Here is an 18,379-nt window from a genome sequence, read left to right as displayed (position 1 = left end):
GATCAGTACACTGTATATCTAGGAACTGTGTCGGGGGTGTTCGCAATTGGTTGTATTTCAAAGTCTGTCTGTGTCGTGAATCATTTGAAAACGGTTGGAAATGAGATGTCTTAGGCATCACCGGTAAAGGTGTTCAATGTAAAATAGAAGTTTCAGAAGATAAACAATTCTGCCATTACCATGTGGGACAGCGTAACAAAATATCCTGTAATTTGCATATGATTCCTCCAAGTGGACAGGGAGCCCCTGTAGCAAAAATTGATCGTTATTCTAACAAGAAACCTGATTATGAATTGAAGAAAACTGGCTATATTTATATGTACACATACGAACGTTTTTATAACTCGTATGTAAATAAAGATCTCAATGACATAGATTGGTTATATGTCGATGAATCGGTTATAAACAATGGGAAGACCTCGAAGTTGTCGAATTGGGAGGATAATTCTAAAATTTTATGCAAAATTGGAATGACCACAACCTCTGTGGAAAAAAGGTTATCAGAATGGCGAAATGTTTGCAAACATGATATATTAAATCTTTCGCCAGAAAGAATAGGTAATCTTCAATCGTGTTATGTTAATAAAACGAAAAAAATTAAAAATGATGGCTCTAAAAAATCCATCAAAAAATTAGCCGATATATTTAGTGCTTTATCAATTAAGAATAATAAAAATTCTTCTAAAGAAGATGTAATCTCTAATAAAACCAATCAAATGATTCCATTGACGAATTTCCCATTTAAATCTTATAGAAATGGTGGATTTTATAGTAATGGCCAAGGAAATTCAACTGTGTATGAGATTGAGAGCACTATACATAAATACTTGTGGAAGAGACACGGGAAAGCCAAGGTCTACTGCTATGGATGTGATCCAAATGGTAAGAAATACCATACAGAATGGTTCAATATTCCGATTGATGATCTGTCGCACGTAATGAAAGTCATCGACACCTTATGCTACAATAATTCTTTATAGTCAAGCGCTTTTTACTGATACGCAACCCAGTTACTTTCAAATTACTCTTTTGCTTCTCGTTTGATCCATCTACAAGAAAAGCATGCACTTATATATACATTTAAATAGCGATAAACATATATTCTTTAAATGACGAAAATGCATCTTTTATTTTAAGACACTTTATCATTTTTCGTGTTATTAATTAACGTCGCTAAAAAAGATGGTCAACTTTTAAGGTAGCTTATTAAAAAAAGATCTGCAATTCATTTAAATATTTTTAATATACAATTCTAAGTTTATTTTTATATAAACTTCCTTCTTTTTTGATTCAGGACTTGTAACTTAATCTTGGTTGATATATATAAATATATACAAAACTCCAGCTTCGATTAATTGGGTTAAAAATTGTGAAGTCCTAGGATGATTTCTCATACTAATACAAAAACGTCAGAAAGACATAGTAAGTCTTTTAATAGTATTAAGAAACCTGCTAAGCTCAACGATAAGAATTCAGATATTGTTGGTTTAAATAATTTATTCACTGGTTCTATAACTAGTAATAAGTTTACAAGTGTCAAGGAATTCGATAGTATAAAGCGTGATCAAGCAAATGGCGTACAAGTAAAGGAATCTCAAGAAAAAGGTACCAACAATAGCAACAACAAACACAAAGATATATTAATTACAAGTTCTAGCAAATCTTTGAGTCCAGTTCTGACTTCCAGAAGTAACGTTACTGTTGAGAAATCTACTTTGGCTAAAGATCCTGAAGGAAATTCAAAGTTTTCAAGGGACGCACAAGCCAAAGGAAACCATTTATATCAAAATAACAGTATCAGTCTCCTCTCCAATCCAATGGCAACACAACCATTAGAACCCATTCATGAAGAAACCACTGACTCATACCAACAATTAAAAACTATACTCGATTCTTCTCCAAATAAATTAACAGAGAACGATGTACAAGATATGCTATTAAGCTATACATTTGCAAGTGGTTCACCAGATGAAAAGTTACTTTCATTTCAAAAATCACAACAAGCAAAATATGAAGAACAGCAGAACAAAAAGAATGCAGACCCAAAGAACAAAATGAAGTCCAAGTTTGCAAATATTATATTTGCAATCATCGCATTCATTAAAAATATCCAAGATATCTTGTACCAATACTTATGTATAATAATTTTTAATATATCTGTGAAGTTCCCATTAGTTGTCGGGATTTTAAGGTATGTACTCATTCATTGAAATTATTTTAACAGGGTTTTAAAATTAAAGGAAAGTTAAGAATACTTTTTACTAACATTATAGAAAACTAAAACTATTAACAATATGACTATCAATCTTCTTTTATTAACGAAACAACTACATCCAAATACTGAATTACTGACACTGTTAATTGTTCCAGTTAAAAATTTTTGAAAAAAAAAAACCCATCAGCGTTTGACACAAAATTGAAAAAATCAATTTAAGTGACAGTTAAACTTTAAAGCCTGACACTATTATCGACTATTCTTTCAATGATCAATTGAAGGCTACTGTTCTGATACATATATTTAGAATGCTTTAAATTTAAGAGGAACTTATTTTTTTTCATTCAGTTGTGTGATTTGGATAATTTGTTGTTTTGATGTTATTAAATTGAAGTGACAATAGTATTGAAAAGGTATTTATATCTGTTAGTTATATTGTTAAACAGTTTTTTCAGCTTCATTTTCATATAGTGATATACTAGGCGAAACAGTTGTATCTAAATTTTCACTATACGTGACTAATACACTAATTCCATTAGTTTTAAAGGTTTGGGATTTATTTAAAAATATTCTGTCTACGTTGCGCAAGAAATTCAAAACCAACCCATATCAAACTTTATTTACCACAACTTTTTTAATTGGTACATTATTTACATTTCTCTTCCCATTAATTATGCTAGGAACATTTTCAATTCTTTATTTCATAATCTACTTAGTGTTATTCATTTTGGTTACATTTATGTCAGCACTTTTCATGTTCCCATTTTTAGGAGCATCTTTATTCTTTGCCGTTGGTGTAATTGTGTTTGCATTTTTAAGTGATTTAACTTATAAGATTGCTTATTTACTATACATTAAATTTGATAAAAAGTTAAGATTTTTTTTGGAGAAAATGTCAATCTCATCGACTAATGCTAATACAGAAAGTAAAAATAAGAATACGAATAATAGTAAGAGTTCAAAGAATTATGAACAGTCCAAAGCAGTAAACAACCAAGCAGTTGTTGAGTCAACACTAGATAACGAGAATATAAATTTTAGCAAGTTAGAAATAAACTCAACTAAATCGAATTTTTCTCCAACGTTAAATAATACAGGGACTGCAAGTGAAATAGCAAAATCTTTAGAAACGCATTTAAATGGAAAACAATAAGATATTCTTTCAAATCCATTATATTTTCGTTTTGTGAAGTCAATCTTAATTTCATTTCATCACCGAATAAAAACACTATTGCATACATACAAGAGAAATATTGAATCGCTAATAATGAGTTCCACGGAAGAGCAACCCTCTATTTTGATACAAATAAGATAGAGTATGATATTTACGAATGAAAAAATACAAAAACAAAAACAAACCACTCGACAACATCCGCAAATCAATGAATCAAACTACTAAATAATCGCAACATACAGAACATAAATTATATATATCCGTTTTACAACTAATAAACAAATGAAGAATTCAAATGGTATCTGACCGACTGACAAGCATAACCTTCCATAACATTCTATTTGCCCAAATTAAAATATTCATCTTAACACTATATAAACTTCACATGCTTGACATCCCAAAAGGAATTAATAATCAACCTTGCTTGACGATAATAGTCTTCCTCACAAGATTCTGTTAAACTGAACACTTATCATCCTTAGAGTTTCTCAATAACTCGAACAGCTTAGAAAATTAATTTACAAGGGAGGCGTATAGTGAGGTGTCAACCACGCTTAATAAATTTTAAGTGTTAAGAAAAGATATTGACAGCAAGGCCACTCCAAGGGGTGGTAATAAATCATTTAACGTTTTACCTAAACCTGTAAAAGTAGTTTGTGAAATATCGAAAATTTTTTTTTCACTAATTTAAAAATAAATAATATCTATATATAATGTTTGAATTAATTTTTAGTTAATGTCTGTTTTATTCAATCATAAATAAAAAAAACACATACAACAATAACAACAACTACTACTACTAGTAAGTACATTAATTACAAATGGTAGATAATAAAGCTATTTCATATATCAATCGTGATACTCCCTTAAAAATCACTAATACAGAAATTGATTTGGACAATTGTTACAAACATAACGAAATCATCGTTGAGGTTCATGCTGTCGCATTAAATCCAATCGATAATATCTTGAAGAGACTATCAATTCCATTAATATCAAGATCCTATTCAAAAATTTATGGTTGTGATTATTCAGGTGTAATTGTCAGAGCAGGTAAAGATGTGAAGAGTTTCAATGTCGGTGATGCAGTTTTTGGTAAATATTTAGATTTTACTTGTCGTCGTCAAGGTGCTGCTGAACAATATATCGTTATAAATCCAACTAAAAATGATGAAATATCCGTGATTGAAAAAGGGGACGGTAAGGAAGTGTCACAGGAAACGTTCAATAAATATGCCGCTGCAGTTACTGTCTTCGCAACTGCTTATTGTTTATTAACTGAAAACAATCAAAAAATCAATGAAAACTCTAAAATTTTGGTTGTAGGTGCTTCAACTTCTGTTGGCTATGCTTTAATTAAAATTGCTAAAAACATTTATAACGTCAAGACTGTTGTTGGTACTTGTAATTCTAACTCTATTGAACACAATAAAGAAGCTGGTTATGATATTTTGATTCCATACAACGATCCCAGTAAATCAGTTCCCGAGTATACTTTAGATATAATTAAAGATCAACTCGATGGTGAAAAATTTGATCTAATAGCTGATTGTGCCGGTACAAATGTCTTCTTTCCAATCATGGATTCTGTTTTGAAACCTAGTTCAACTAATAGTCAATTTCTGACGATTGTCGGTGACTACAAATTTAATTACAGAACTATGGGGTGGTCAGACTTCGTTACATGGTCTGTCATCAAAAGAAAATTAGGTATTTTCAGAAATTACAATTACGGTTTCATAGTGGCTAATAGTCCGGAAGGTTTAAGATTAGCATCAAAAATGATTCCTTCCGGTGACTATATCCCAGTCATCGACTCTGTTTACAAGTTTGATCAATTTAAGGATGCTGAAGAAAGATTAATTTCCAATAAGGCAAAAGGTAAAATAATTATTGAAATCGATCAATAAATATTTAGCTAAAAAACTGTACTATATAGTGTTTGAAATTTAGTATTATTTTAATTTCGTTTATTATTTATAAATGTCGTTCATTAATTCATTAACCAGTAATTTCAAGGTATCACAATATTTCGTGATGATAATATATTGTTATTAATCTTTTTGAAAGAATTTGTATCTTCATCAAATTTTTGGATGCTTATATTGCCATCTATATCGTGTGAAGTAAATATTTGGTTCCTAACAACAGTGGTCGCAGGAAAAAACTGTGCAAAACATTTTTTAGTATTTCCTCTTACGTCAGTCTTAGCGTCCTGTACTTCTTTAGACATCTTAGGTTTTATGATTTTATTTTCCATTTCTTGTATCATACTTTGATGGATGGTTTTTTCATTAACTAATTTAGTTTCATATCGGTAGAAAATAACATAGTTAATGATTATTTGCTGGAACAAAACTGGAAATAAGGTAACCAACGTTACCTCAGTGAAGTAGAAGGAAATCGTCGAGATGGGAGAAAATGTACAAAATAAAGTTAATAAAAACTTAGATGGCTTCCACTTATTTAACTGATAGTAAAATTTATTATCGGAGTTCGTCACTGTAGATGGCAGGTCTTCAATATCTTTAAAAAGGTTCAATAAATATAAACGTAATAATTTAAACACAGAAATGTTCGTTTGAGGATCATAATTTATGTCACTTAAATCTGTCAATGGCCTAATTATTATGTTATCCGTTTTTGAAGTGATATCTGTCGAATAAAATTGATAACTGCAATTGCTCCTAAATAAAGTTAACCATGTAATGATAGCATTTAACATTAGTAATAGTATTAATAATAACGTAGAGAGCTTATCGATATAACCCAATATATTATTATACCATTTGTTGCTTTTAATCAATTCTGTTTGGGTATCTTGAATTAGTGTCATGAGGTAAGGGTATTTTCTAAAAGTATACGATTTCTTTAAATCAAAAATATCTTTTGATCTATATATGTTAATGTAGTTGGGTTTAAGTATATTATCTTGTAATAATCGAAGAAGAAAAACCATCAAGGTCAGTGAATAACCCAAGGGCTGAGCTATTGTTTGACATTTCTTATCCCAATCAATAGAATTTATAGTCTCCATAATACTAAAATGTAAATCACATATCCTGTGATAAATTTGCCATTCAAAAAGGGTTCTCATACTAAATAGTTTCTTTGTTCCATTTTTACTCATTACTACTTCAACGAGTTTTAATGTTATCTTTTAAGACCTGCTTGGTGGATTATCTTACCTGCCACTTGAAAGTAATAACGCCTTATATGTGCAACACAGTCTTTTTTTTTCAAACGGCTGAATGTCATTGATTAGATATCTCATTACATGAGTTATAGCAATTTAATAAATATCTTTCATCAACTGTAAAAGAAATATTTGACCTAGAATTGATTATTATATGTAATGTAAAGAAAGGAAATGATGACTGTTTGTATCATTTTACGATTTCGTGAAATATGATTTTTCTGTCTGAACCTATCAATAAGGTAAACTCTTGTCGTTCATTACATACCTTTGCTTCCTGTTGAGTGTTCAGTTTTTCTATCAATATTATTGCATTAGCATCTCCTGGAATGGTAATGTCAGATATAACCAATCCTGCTTTACTACATTGACGAAAAGTTTCCTCGCTGTGTAAAAATTCACGAGTTGTTGCATCAAAAATATTACATCTAAATTTTATAAACTGATGTTCAAATTCAGGTACTATTCTTATAAACCCTTTTGTATTTAGAGTCGTAGCAATTGAAATTTTTTTTCTATCTGAATTTGAATACCAACTTTCATTTAAAGTATATTGGAATGGCATCCCATTGAATTCAGGAAAATGGGGTCTAATATCAATTTGAAGTTCAGTTTCTCTTTCGATTTTGTTCTCAAAAAGGACAATGCATTCATAATTAGATTTCAAAGACATATCATGAGAATATAAATATATCAAATAAGTCCTGTTTGTACTTAAAATCAATCCTTCGTAGCTGTTATTTTGAAATTTGAACTCCGGATTAGTATATACTGGAAATTTTAGTTCGAAGTCATCTGAACGGAAGACTTCAAACCTAAGAGAATTATTGCTACACTCGGAGAGTATTTGCAAATTTAAAATCATATTGATATCAGCTTCATAGCTCAATTTCATTTTAAGGCACGTTGTTTTGTAATCATTCTTGAAATATTTAATGGAGTCACTCATTCGGAAAGTTATTTTCTTGCTGAATGGGCATTCAGATAGTTGTCTTATTATTATATTCTTTGAAATACACAATGAATGTAGGGTGAATATGCTAGAAAGTTTTGAATGACAATAATACATTTTAGTTTCTTTTGGTAACAATTTTACCTTTACTAGTTGTAAACCCAAATCAGGAATACCATCCGGATTTTCCACAATGTAATTAGTTATGTTATCTGGAAGCTCTTGAATATATGCAATATCTCTATCAGCAGTATTATGAAGGTCGATATGTTTTTCGAGGAGAAGCCAGATATTCTCAGTAGTATTTGCGTTGTTTTGTAATTCAAAAATAGGTTTATCCACGATAGTTTTGTAAGTGTTACAGATTTTATCAGAATACGAGAATGTTATGCTTTCTTTATTTTTGAATAATAAATCGACATCCCAATTAATGTATAGTTGACTAAATAAATTGACCAAATCAGTCTCATTTACTTCAAAGATTAATTCTGAAGTTAGCGGATCTCTAATAATCAGTATCCTTTTTTGTTTATCAACGCCAATTACTGGATAATCATGACTTGGAATTAAACCAGAAGTGGAATTTTTTTGTAAATTACCTGTTCCAATAGCAAGTAGACATACTTTAGATTCAAAATATTTAATCAAAGTGTTTATGTCATACTTTTGTGTATTTGCAATCTCTGGAAAAAATCCTGTTATTCGGTATGTGTCAACAGCGGTGTTTGATCCAAGTGATGCATAAGAACCCATAAAAGTTAATAAGTATGCCTGTTCAATAACTTTTAAGACTAAATTATCAGAATGAAGAGTAAGCTGTATTCCATTAATATTTGTTGGTATATTATTCAAATCAACGGTTACTAATCTTGAATTTGAGCCGTTGAAGACAAAATTTGTCTGGAAAACATTTTTAGAGATTAATTTAACTCTTAGTATATTACCATTTTTTCTTGTTATATTTATCAGAGAACACACTAACGAACAATCTTCAATGTCGGGTGATTGTTCTATTATATTACTTGAGTCACTATCAGTCACTGGTTTCAAATGCTTAAATTCATTGATCATATTTTGGCTTGTTAATTTACAAATTAAATCATTTCCCCAAGTTAAAGTTCCGGATTGATCGATATTAATGGGAGGATACAACTGACCTTTAATTTTGGAAGATTTCCAAAGAAGCTTTTCAGACTTCGAGATATCTAATAAGTGTTCATTAATATCTAAAACAGACGAAATAAATGTCGCATCATCACTTTTAATTGCTAGTAATTTCAATTCATTAAATTTTTCACAGAAGCCTTGCTTTCTGTTATTTTCCAGATACAATTCAACCCTAATCTCATTTAACAAATCCCATTTATTCATACTTCTCTAATCATTGTAAACACTTGACAGCTATTTATATTGAAACTAATATGATCATCATTCATAATGGATTCTAATAGTTCTTCTATAACAATTAATATTTTTACCATAGTTAAATTTTAGTACCCAGTATTAAGATCTTTTCTTATTTAATTTTATATGAGTAATGTGTAAATTTAACGCGGGAGTTTCTAAAACTAAATATCCTAAAATTCATAACCTATGCACATAGCTATAAAAAGATATAAAAGTATTGAAGGAAAGTATCCGTCTCTAATTCGTATTTAAGATAAGCCATATATATATATGTGTGCATATGAACTAATATCAACTGCTTACATTAATTTATTGTGAAGAGTCTCCTGAACTTCTTGAGGACTAATTGAATTATTAATTTTGTTGATATAAAATTAAGGAATACCAAACCACCGTCGGTTAAAATTTCATATTTGTATATTTATGATAGATTTGTCAATGAAAAATATTTAGGGTAATAAAATAAGAGAACTATGAATCTTATTAACAATTTTCTAACATCTACTTCTAATTCTGATTCACCGATGCCTGGTTTATTTGTAGAAAATTCAAATACCACTAACGATGCAGTTAGAGATAGTAATGATATCGATGATCAATCTAATGCCATTGTAAATGATTCAAGCAGAAATCATAATATTGGATATAGAATCATCAAATATTTATTGAAGCTCCCCGTGATTATTATGTATTTCACTATTAACATTTTACTGGTGTTGATTCAATTAATGAAACCCTTTAGAATATTATATACTTATTATCATAAACAACACCAAAAGCAATTCAATTATCAAGATAACTTGGACATGTTATTTAATACATTAGTCAAAGATTCTGATCCTATGAAATCTGCAGCTGAAGATGAAGATCACATTTACACATTTGAATCATTATATTCTGGGAACGGCATACTGTCATCTCATGTGTTTAAGGGAACCTATCCTGAATTATTGAATATATGCACAGAACAATGTAAGTTTGCGATACTTTACATACATGATCCCTTATTAGACGATAAAGCGCAGTACATCAATGATATATTATGTACCGAACAATTTGTAAACATGATGAGAAAATATCAATGTCTTATTTGGTTTTCTGACAGTACCCACTCTGAGGGATTACAGGTACTTAATAGCTTTAAAGTGGAAAGATTTCCTTATCTAGGTTGTTTGTCTCTTAATGAATCATTCAATTCAATTTCAATCTACCGACTAGAAGGTCGATTGTATACCTGGGACCCAAACGTGTTAAATAACTGCTTAGCAAAGGAATACCAAAAGTTAATTAAACTGAGACAAACAAAACAGAATATAGAGCTTCAAAGGATAATTAAATTACAGCAGGACTCTAGATACAATTTATCTTTACAGAGGGACCAGGAAAGAGAGAGGCTGAGAAGACAGGAGAGAGATCTTCAAATTGTTGAACAAGTGAGACAAAATAAGAAATTGCAATGGTTGAAGTGGAAAAGATCTACACTTCTATCGGAACCTTCTGATAGCATCAATTCTTGTAGAGTGGCGATTCGTTTTGAAGATGGAAGCAGAATAGTGAGAAGATTTGATAAAACACTACCTATAGACGAAATATATGCCTTTGTAGATGCATCTATCAATGAAGAAATACTTAATAGTTATACATCTGATGAGATTCTGGAGCCGCCTAATGATTATGAACATCAATATCCTTTTATATTAGCCACCTCAGTTCCTAGAAGACAACTAAATCCATCCACCTTAATAGAAAACGAAAATAGTATTTATCCTTCAGGAAATATAATAGTTGAACAAATAAACTAAATTCATCTTACTATAAGAAGAAGCAAGCATATATAACAATAACTCTTTTTAATAATTTTCATCCAAACAAAAAGTATTTCATTGTATTATTTTAACTTTTAAATTTTTTTATTTATTTTTAAAGACACTTTAATTTACAAAATAACGTAACTTTATATATATTTACTAATATATCATACATTTATTAGTTTAGGAAAAGATATCAAATTAACTACTCTGAATTTACAGACAAAATAATGCATTTATAAATGGGATATGCGACACTCTAACGATAAGTCGTTCTTTGGACATTAGTAATACGTGCATTATTTTGTTTCAATAATCTTTTAACTTCAGCAGGTTTTAATCTTTTACCATCTTGGTCTAAGAATGTTTTATCATCAAAACCTTCGCTTTCTATTTCTTCAAATTCTTTGACTCTTTCTTTGACGGCTGGATCATTTCTTGGATTCCATGGTGTATTGACACTAGTACCTACGGATTTTCCAAAACTACCAATACTGCCACCTTGTTCTAAAATAATTTTCTTAGCTTCTTCAACATCAATTGTGTTTCCATCTGGATCAATAAAATTAGCAGTACCTCCACCTTGTGATACGACTGCATCTAATTCTTTAACTCTTTGTTCAGCTAATCTTCTTTCTTTTTCATTCATAACGTAAGAAGTTGGGTGTACTTGCTCATCTTGCTCATCTTGCCCAAGTTGTTGTTGCTGTTGTTGCTGTTGCTGCTGTTGTTTCTTATAGTTTGGTGCACGACCAGCAGTAGGTGTTTGTCCTACTCTCTTTTTAACTTGAGAAGTACCTAGAAGACTAGCTCCACCATTTTTCAATAAACTTCTTATTTGTGCTTCATTTAATTGGTTACCATTTTGATCAACAAACTGTTTTGCTAAACCATTGTTCAAAATTTTCTCAAATTCAGCTTCATCCAAAGGACCATTACCGACATCAGCAACATTGTTTTGCTGTTGTGCCTGAGGTGGTTGTTGATAATTTTGAGCGGCTTGTTGTCTGCCGTTGTTTTGAGGTGGTGGAGCATAACGATGGTTTGGTTGATCTGCAGTGCCCCCGTAAAGTTTCGTTTGAGTTGAACCGATAATACTAGCACCGTCTTGTTCCATTAAGCGCTTTACTTCTTCTTCATTTAGGGTGTTACCAAATTGATCAACAAACTTCTTTGGGTGCTTATTTCTAGCAATATCATCCCAGTTAGCAACAGGGCCGTTATCACGGATTGGCTTATTTGAATACTGTGCTTTCTTGTTTGGCTGTTCCCCATCAAATGGTTGATTGAAATTGCCATCAGGAATATTATCAATTGATGGAATATAAGGCTTTGGTGTCATAGTATAGTTTTTGTACGCATCTAAAGATTCAAGGTACATTGGACAAGGGTAATCCCAGCCAGGTAACCATTGAGATTTACCACATTCTTGGATAGTCCATTCAGTACCATAAATTAATGGAGAAAATTGTTTAAAAAATTGATATGAGACTGCAAAGAAACAAACGACAGTAATATAACCAACATTTCTCTTATGCCTGAAAACAAAACTAACCACGATATCCAAAGCCTGACCAAATGCCAAAATACCAAAGTAGTATGCTGGTAGATAATGATGCAAAAACATTTGACGTTTCATGATAAATGATGGAATGAAATGAGCAAAAAACCCAAGTAAATATTCTAAAACTTGATAATGGAAGTTAATAACTTCTGGGTCAGTTGTGACAGGACCATCAACTTGCCATGAAACAATTTCACCAATGCAGGTTAGTAAGAAAACTGCAATAAAAATGCTGACAGACCACCATATAATAGCATTACCCAATAAGTAAATTTGTCTGTGATGAGCACCCCAATAGCCTAAACCACGAGATAGGAATGGCCATTGAGAAGGCCATGATTCGTACGGATGTGGAGCAGATAAACCGGCATTGACAACCCACATTGAAACGTGGAACTCTTTAAACTTCTCCCAGAATGATAGTGGAATATATGAAACCACATCAGCATCTTCAGGTAGAACTTCGTTATAATTTTCTTCGATATACCATTCTGTTAAATAATCTTTACCTGAGTGAGCACATGTTACTTCCTGTTGTTCAGCACCCCATTCTGGATATTTCACTGGATGAGAAAATAATAGACAGCCGGACATTGCATGTCTTAATCTAAATTTAGTTTCAATTGCTCTGACATGTTCTTGGGCTTCTCCTGGAGCAGAGTGTTCCTTAACAATTTCAACAATCCAGTCATCGTTTGGATCACCTTCAAAAGCATCATCACCATAAGCAGATACTTCTTTTTGCCAGTCACTGAACTCTGAAACTGGAGCCTTATGATCGTGAGAATGTAGTCTACGTCTAGTAGAAAAATGCTTTAATCTGATCTTTGTCTTGTCAGTAATATTTCTGAAAGAAGTAAGTTCAGCATTTGGTTCGTCGAAAAGTTCAATCAACCACTTGTTGTTATCATCATTATGAGCGTATAGCGATATCTGTTGTTGTTGAGAACCAGCTGGGTAGAATAAATTATGCGAATGCAAGTAACCACCTTCAGAACCGGTGTGGCGTAAAGTAACGACAGAACCGACACCAACTTCAGCAGTAAAATTGCCTTGCACATCGTTACCATTTAGAGTAGCTTTAAATTCTGGACTTAGGAATGCTGCACCTATGGAATATTCGCTTAATAAATTCATGTGGATAGCGAAAAACAAAATGTATAAGAAAGCTGGGACAACCAATAAAAAAACGAATTTGAAAATGGCAGTCTTGAAGACATATTTAAAAGATTTGTTTAAATCACCAATATAGAACCATAATTTGAATAGACATAAAACACCAATCCAGGCGATTGTGAATAAACCAACCCATTTAGCAGAAGCAGCAAACCCTAAAGAAACACCACATAAAAACAAGTTAACTAAGGATCCTCTTGAGTAGAATTCATATAGTTCATGTCTCTTGTAAAAGAAAGCAGATAACGCAATACAGAAAATCAATGGAGAATCTAGTAAAATGTGACGCGAAATTGTTACAAATGAATTCTCAACTGCTAAACAGCAAGCAGATAAGACGGCAATCCAAATTCTTACACCTGATGATCTTAGTGTGAAATAGGCTAACATAACTGTAGCTACACCTGTTAAAGCAGAATACAATCTCATGGTGTAGTATGGGACATCAAATGGATATTCATCACCAATTTCATTAAATTCAAAAATACCATTAAAACCAGCTAAATAACCAACTAAAGCAAAGGACATTTTAGCTAAAGGTGGATGGACATCGAAGAAGAACTCTCTCTTGATATATTTAGCAGCAAATTTACCGAAATGGACTTCATCGAACACTACCGAGTTTGGCCATTCTAAATTGTATAATCTATGATAGCAAGTAAAAAGTAACAAACTGACAATTAAGATGAATTCTTTAAATGAGACGATATTGGAACGTAAATATGAGATTTCGGCAGGAGGGTCCGTAACAATATAGTTTCTCTTTGGACCTTTTTCAATTGTAAATGGTTGGACCATAGTATCGTCTAGATTTATTTTTCTATAACCAATAGCATTTTTGTTCTGTAACTTCTTCTTGACAGCGTCATAATATTCGACGTCATAGTTCGCAGTGGCCTTCAGTGAAGCTTTCTTTTTACTGCTCTTACTACTGATTGGTTGAGCAGTAGTTTTAGTATTTTGGGACATTATTTGGTGTTTTTTTCTTTATATTATTTTTTCGTTCTCAATTATTTGTTAATGCAGTGAATATTATTCGAAAAAAAGTAATACCAAATATAACCGTTCGCAAATTTAGAAACAGTAAAAGGATAATTGACTATAATATTTATTCTATCCTGATAAGATTGGTATAAATTGTTTGGATGTAATACTCGATTAACCAAAAAAATAAAAAAAAAGTATATACAGAGTAGTATGTTCCTAAAATGGATAGAAGAAAGTTGACGTTGTCGGTTAATTCCCTGGTTCTATAAGATCAAATGCTAATTGTAAAATGGTATTCCTATATATATATAAGATAAGATATAATAAAGAATAAGTTTAATTAAGAAATAAATATAATGTCGATATCACAATTGAACAAATAAGTATAATAGTGATTATTTCGCTGTCTTCTTCTTCTTCTTTATTTTTTTATTCAATTTTTTTCCAATTTTTCATAAAGTAACAGTAATGAAAGCGATAACGAAAAATAATAATATATACGTATACGTATATATTATTATTTTAAATTTAAAGAGACAGCGAATATATATTGAGATTTCGAAACTTCAGAATCTCTCAATAGAAAACAAAAAAAGACACGATTCAAGAAATGACCAGCGTCAAAGAATTAAGCAAGCACGATCGCCTTATAAGTTGAAGTGTTGGTCGTTCTTGAATAGCCGTTGCGTAGTGTTTGTTATTCAACGAACGAACTTCCGTTGAGGATATCATATCCTAGTAGGACAGATGAGGCAAGTTTGAGAGAAGAACCCTGTAATTGCATAAATCTGAAAGCGAGTGCGTAATGAAATGAGACGATTAATTCGTTCTTTGAAAAGGACGCGAGCAGGGATACTGACAGTCGTATTGTTATTGTCCGTAATGTACATAACTCTCTATCCGATATCTCTGTTACCACGACCTGGTCAGTACAGACAGCAATAAAACACAAACCGCGTATGCAACATACCTCTGTAGGATACGTTCCTCACATTATCCTGGTTTAAGTTTCGAAATGAACACGTAATTTCTAACTATTTTGTAAAAACAGAAGAAACGGCCGCACGTGCAGTAGAGATTTGTGTGTGTGTGTGTGCTTGTTTCTCTTTGTCCAGCCATCTCCTTACTATATGTTTAATTTCGTAAAAATTACAAATCCACTTACCACTGACAGCCGGGTAATTCAGATGAGGGTGCTGGTTTGGGATTATTGCTCATGTGATGTGGAATTCTAATTTCTGGTCACATGGTATTTAATGGCAATTTTTCATCATGTGACAAGTAATGCTACTAAGGGCTCATATCTCTTTTTCTCTCGTCTCAGTTATCCGGGATATATATGGTCTTTCCTATTTTGTAGAACCAGGTGGCAAAATTATTAGAAGCTTTAGGATAATACTTACATATATCTATGTTTATTTTATAAAACGATGTTGATATAGATATGTATACATTTAAACTAAGTTTACTACTTCGGAGTAGAGTAACGAATCGTAGTTTGAAATTAAGTTTGGATTACGCTCAGGAATCACAATCAACATAGAATACATACTTTTCTTCAAATATGTCTATTACTGCACAATTGGAGAATGCCAGATCGTTGGTTAAGGACAAAAATTATAAAGAAGCTGAGACTATCTATTTAACTATCTTAGAATCAGAATTTGAAGGTGATAATACAGACGCAATTAAAAATACTAAAGAATCATGTATCTTGGAATTGGGAGATATTTACGTTGCCACTGAACAGAAGGATAAAATGAGAGAATTCATACCTCATTCAAGAGATTACATGTCACAATTTGCAAAATCTAAAACTGCAAAAGTTTTAAAACAATTGATTGAAAAATTCGAACAGGTGCCAAACTCGTTAGATGATCAAATATACGTTGTAGAACAAAGCATACTTTATGCTAAGAATGAAAAAAGAATTTTCTTAAAGAATTCTTTAAGCATAAAATTAGCAACTTATTTATATTTGACTAAAAATTATAAGAAATCAATAGATTTGATCAATGAGTTATTAACAGAATTCAAAAAGTTAGATGATAAACCATCGTTAGTTGACGTTCATCTATTAGAATCACAAGTTTATCATAAGTTAAGAAATTTAGTGAAGTCAAAAGCTGCTCTAACTGCTTCAAGAACAGCTGCTAATTCAATTTACTGCTCTTCATCAACAATGGCGGAATTGGATTTAATGAGTGGTATTTTGCATTGTGAAGATAAAGACTATAAAACTGCATACTCATATTTTTACGAAAGTTTCGAAGGGTTCCACAATTTATCCACTCATAATTCATTCGAAAAAGCTTGTAAAGTATTAAAATATATGTTATTATCAAAAATTATGTTAAACTTAATTGACGATGTTAATACAATTTTGAGTGCAAAATCTACAAAAGAAATATACCAATCACGTGAAATTGACGCAATGAAATCAATCGCAGATGCATACAATAATAGATCTTTATTTGAATTCAATTCCACTCTAAATACTTATAACGACGAACTAAAAAATGATGATTTGATTAGATCTCACTTTAACGCTCTATACGATACTCTATTAGAATCCAATTTATGCAAAATTATAGAACCTTTTGAATGTGTTGAAGTTTCTCATATCTCAAAAATTATTGGTCTAAGCATTGACCAAGTGGAAGGTAAATTGTCACAAATGATTTTAGATAATGTATTTTTTGGTGTCTTAGATCAAGGCAATGGATGGTTATATATATATGAATCTCCACAAAAGGATGCAGCTTATAATTCTTCTCTAGAATTAATTGGTGAATTGAACAAAGCTGTTGATCAATTGTTCGAAAAGGCAAACGTATTGAACTAGTCTTTTTATTCTTGTAAATTCAAAATTAATGACGATTGCCTTTCTCTATAAAGTGTACTGACCACGTAATAATCACATTTTCATAATATTACATAATTATATATTACAATAATAAATCATTCATAGGTATGCAAGAAATATACAAGAAAAAGTTATTTACTTCTTGAAAACTTCTTCAGGTAACCTGAAGTCAACTTGCAAGTTCGCTGCAAATTGTTTGTCTGAATCACTGAAATCAGATTTCCTTCCTGCAGCATCACCACAATAATATTTCCATTTAATTTTTAAATCTGTACATTCAGATGTCAGATCCCTTTTAAATTCCTGGAACATGCCCAAACGAGGCTTCCTCATATTCTCAAATATTTCTGGTGTTAAAACTGCATCACCGAGTTTATTATGCACTGAAGCCTTTTTCAATTTATTGACTGATCCTAAGGTACTTTGTGTTTTCTTCTGACCCTTTTTGGTAGGAAACAAGGAAGCTGGTTTCTTCGGAGAGCCATATATCCATAATCTACCCAAAAGTATCTGACCTTCTGGCAAATCAGATATATATTTCAAAATCAATTTAATTTTATCGGTAAATTTCACACAACTTTTGGAAGTTGGAGGTGAAGCAACTACACCACCTTGGTTTGTGAAAACTACTATCTGTGAAGTTGTGTCTTCCTTTGCAATCTCTATCAATCTGTCAATTGTCACTATACCATCGTTAAATTCCATAAATACCCAATCGTCAGATGAACGACTGTGGATTGCATTTGGTGCTTTTGGTTTGATGAGAGTGTGATCCAAGTCAAATCCATATATTGTAATATCTTCGGTTACTGTTGGGGTGGTCGGTATAAATTTTATTAGATACGGTTGAATTGTCAATTTATGAGACATTGCAAATGAAATCTATATTCTTGTATGCTATTTATTCGCTCACCATTAGACAGTTACCATAATTCCATTCTGTATAGATCTCCTATCTTTTATCACAAATTTATATATATGTACATTTTTCAGGTCATCGGAAATAAGCTATTGCAGGCACACTTTATTTTCAA

At 31.3% G+C, this 18,379-nt stretch overlaps 10 protein-coding genes across 10 annotated transcripts; 6 read left to right on the top strand and 4 right to left on the bottom strand.

Annotated features, from left to right (window-relative positions):
• Nucleotides 1–218: 218 nt before the first annotated feature.
• On the top strand, nt 219–980 carry TPHA0G02020 (uncharacterized protein; the record flags this gene model as incomplete). The annotated part of the gene is made up of 1 exon (XM_003686424.1): nt 219–980. The coding sequence occupies one exon, from the start codon at nt 219–221 to the stop codon at nt 978–980; it is 762 nt and encodes a 253-aa protein (XP_003686472.1).
• Nucleotides 981–1,382: 402 nt separating this feature from the next.
• Nucleotides 1,383–2,210, top strand: TPHA0G02010 (uncharacterized protein; the record flags this gene model as incomplete). The annotated part of the gene is made up of 1 exon (XM_003686423.1): nt 1,383–2,210. One exon carries the CDS (start codon nt 1,383–1,385, stop codon nt 2,208–2,210), a length of 828 nt encoding a protein of 275 aa, XP_003686471.1.
• Nucleotides 2,211–2,888: 678 nt separating this feature from the next.
• Nucleotides 2,889–3,368, top strand: LDO16 (Ldo16p; the record flags this gene model as incomplete). Its single annotated transcript, XM_003686422.1, has 1 exon — nt 2,889–3,368. One exon carries the CDS (start codon nt 2,889–2,891, stop codon nt 3,366–3,368), a length of 480 nt encoding a protein of 159 aa, XP_003686470.1.
• An 842-nt stretch (nt 3,369–4,210) lies between these two features.
• On the top strand, nt 4,211–5,299 carry YIM1 (Yim1p; the record flags this gene model as incomplete). The annotated part of the gene is made up of 1 exon (XM_003686421.1): nt 4,211–5,299. The coding sequence occupies one exon, from the start codon at nt 4,211–4,213 to the stop codon at nt 5,297–5,299; it is 1,089 nt and encodes a 362-aa protein (XP_003686469.1).
• A 104-nt stretch (nt 5,300–5,403) lies between these two features.
• NUR1 (Nur1p) lies at nt 5,404–6,519 on the bottom strand (the record flags this gene model as incomplete). Its single annotated transcript, XM_003686420.1, has 1 exon — nt 5,404–6,519. The coding sequence occupies one exon, from the start codon at nt 6,517–6,519 to the stop codon at nt 5,404–5,406; it is 1,116 nt and encodes a 371-aa protein (XP_003686468.1).
• A 256-nt stretch (nt 6,520–6,775) lies between these two features.
• Nucleotides 6,776–8,908, bottom strand: RIM13 (Rim13p; the record flags this gene model as incomplete). The annotated part of the gene is made up of 1 exon (XM_003686419.1): nt 6,776–8,908. The coding sequence occupies one exon, from the start codon at nt 8,906–8,908 to the stop codon at nt 6,776–6,778; it is 2,133 nt and encodes a 710-aa protein (XP_003686467.1).
• A 509-nt stretch (nt 8,909–9,417) lies between these two features.
• On the top strand, nt 9,418–10,746 carry UBX3 (clathrin-mediated endocytosis regulator UBX3; the record flags this gene model as incomplete). The annotated part of the gene is made up of 1 exon (XM_003686418.1): nt 9,418–10,746. One exon carries the CDS (start codon nt 9,418–9,420, stop codon nt 10,744–10,746), a length of 1,329 nt encoding a protein of 442 aa, XP_003686466.1.
• Nucleotides 10,747–11,011: 265 nt separating this feature from the next.
• On the bottom strand, nt 11,012–14,461 carry TPHA0G01950 (dolichyl-phosphate-mannose-protein mannosyltransferase PMT1; the record flags this gene model as incomplete). The annotated part of the gene is made up of 1 exon (XM_003686417.1): nt 11,012–14,461. One exon carries the CDS (start codon nt 14,459–14,461, stop codon nt 11,012–11,014), a length of 3,450 nt encoding a protein of 1,149 aa, XP_003686465.1.
• A 1,582-nt stretch (nt 14,462–16,043) lies between these two features.
• On the top strand, nt 16,044–17,324 carry RPN6 (proteasome regulatory particle lid subunit RPN6; the record flags this gene model as incomplete). The annotated part of the gene is made up of 1 exon (XM_003686416.1): nt 16,044–17,324. One exon carries the CDS (start codon nt 16,044–16,046, stop codon nt 17,322–17,324), a length of 1,281 nt encoding a protein of 426 aa, XP_003686464.1.
• A 156-nt stretch (nt 17,325–17,480) lies between these two features.
• On the bottom strand, nt 17,481–18,215 carry TPP1 (polynucleotide 3'-phosphatase; the record flags this gene model as incomplete). Its single annotated transcript, XM_003686415.1, has 1 exon — nt 17,481–18,215. The coding sequence occupies one exon, from the start codon at nt 18,213–18,215 to the stop codon at nt 17,481–17,483; it is 735 nt and encodes a 244-aa protein (XP_003686463.1).
• Between the last annotated feature and the right edge of the window lie 164 nt (nt 18,216–18,379).

The sequence above is a fragment of the Tetrapisispora phaffii genome, chromosome 7, assembly GCF_000236905.1.
Source record: "Tetrapisispora phaffii CBS 4417 chromosome 7, complete genome".
NCBI classification, from domain to species: Eukaryota; Fungi; Ascomycota; class Saccharomycetes; order Saccharomycetales; family Saccharomycetaceae; genus Tetrapisispora; species Tetrapisispora phaffii.
This window is presented reverse-complemented; position numbering and strand designations above follow the sequence as displayed.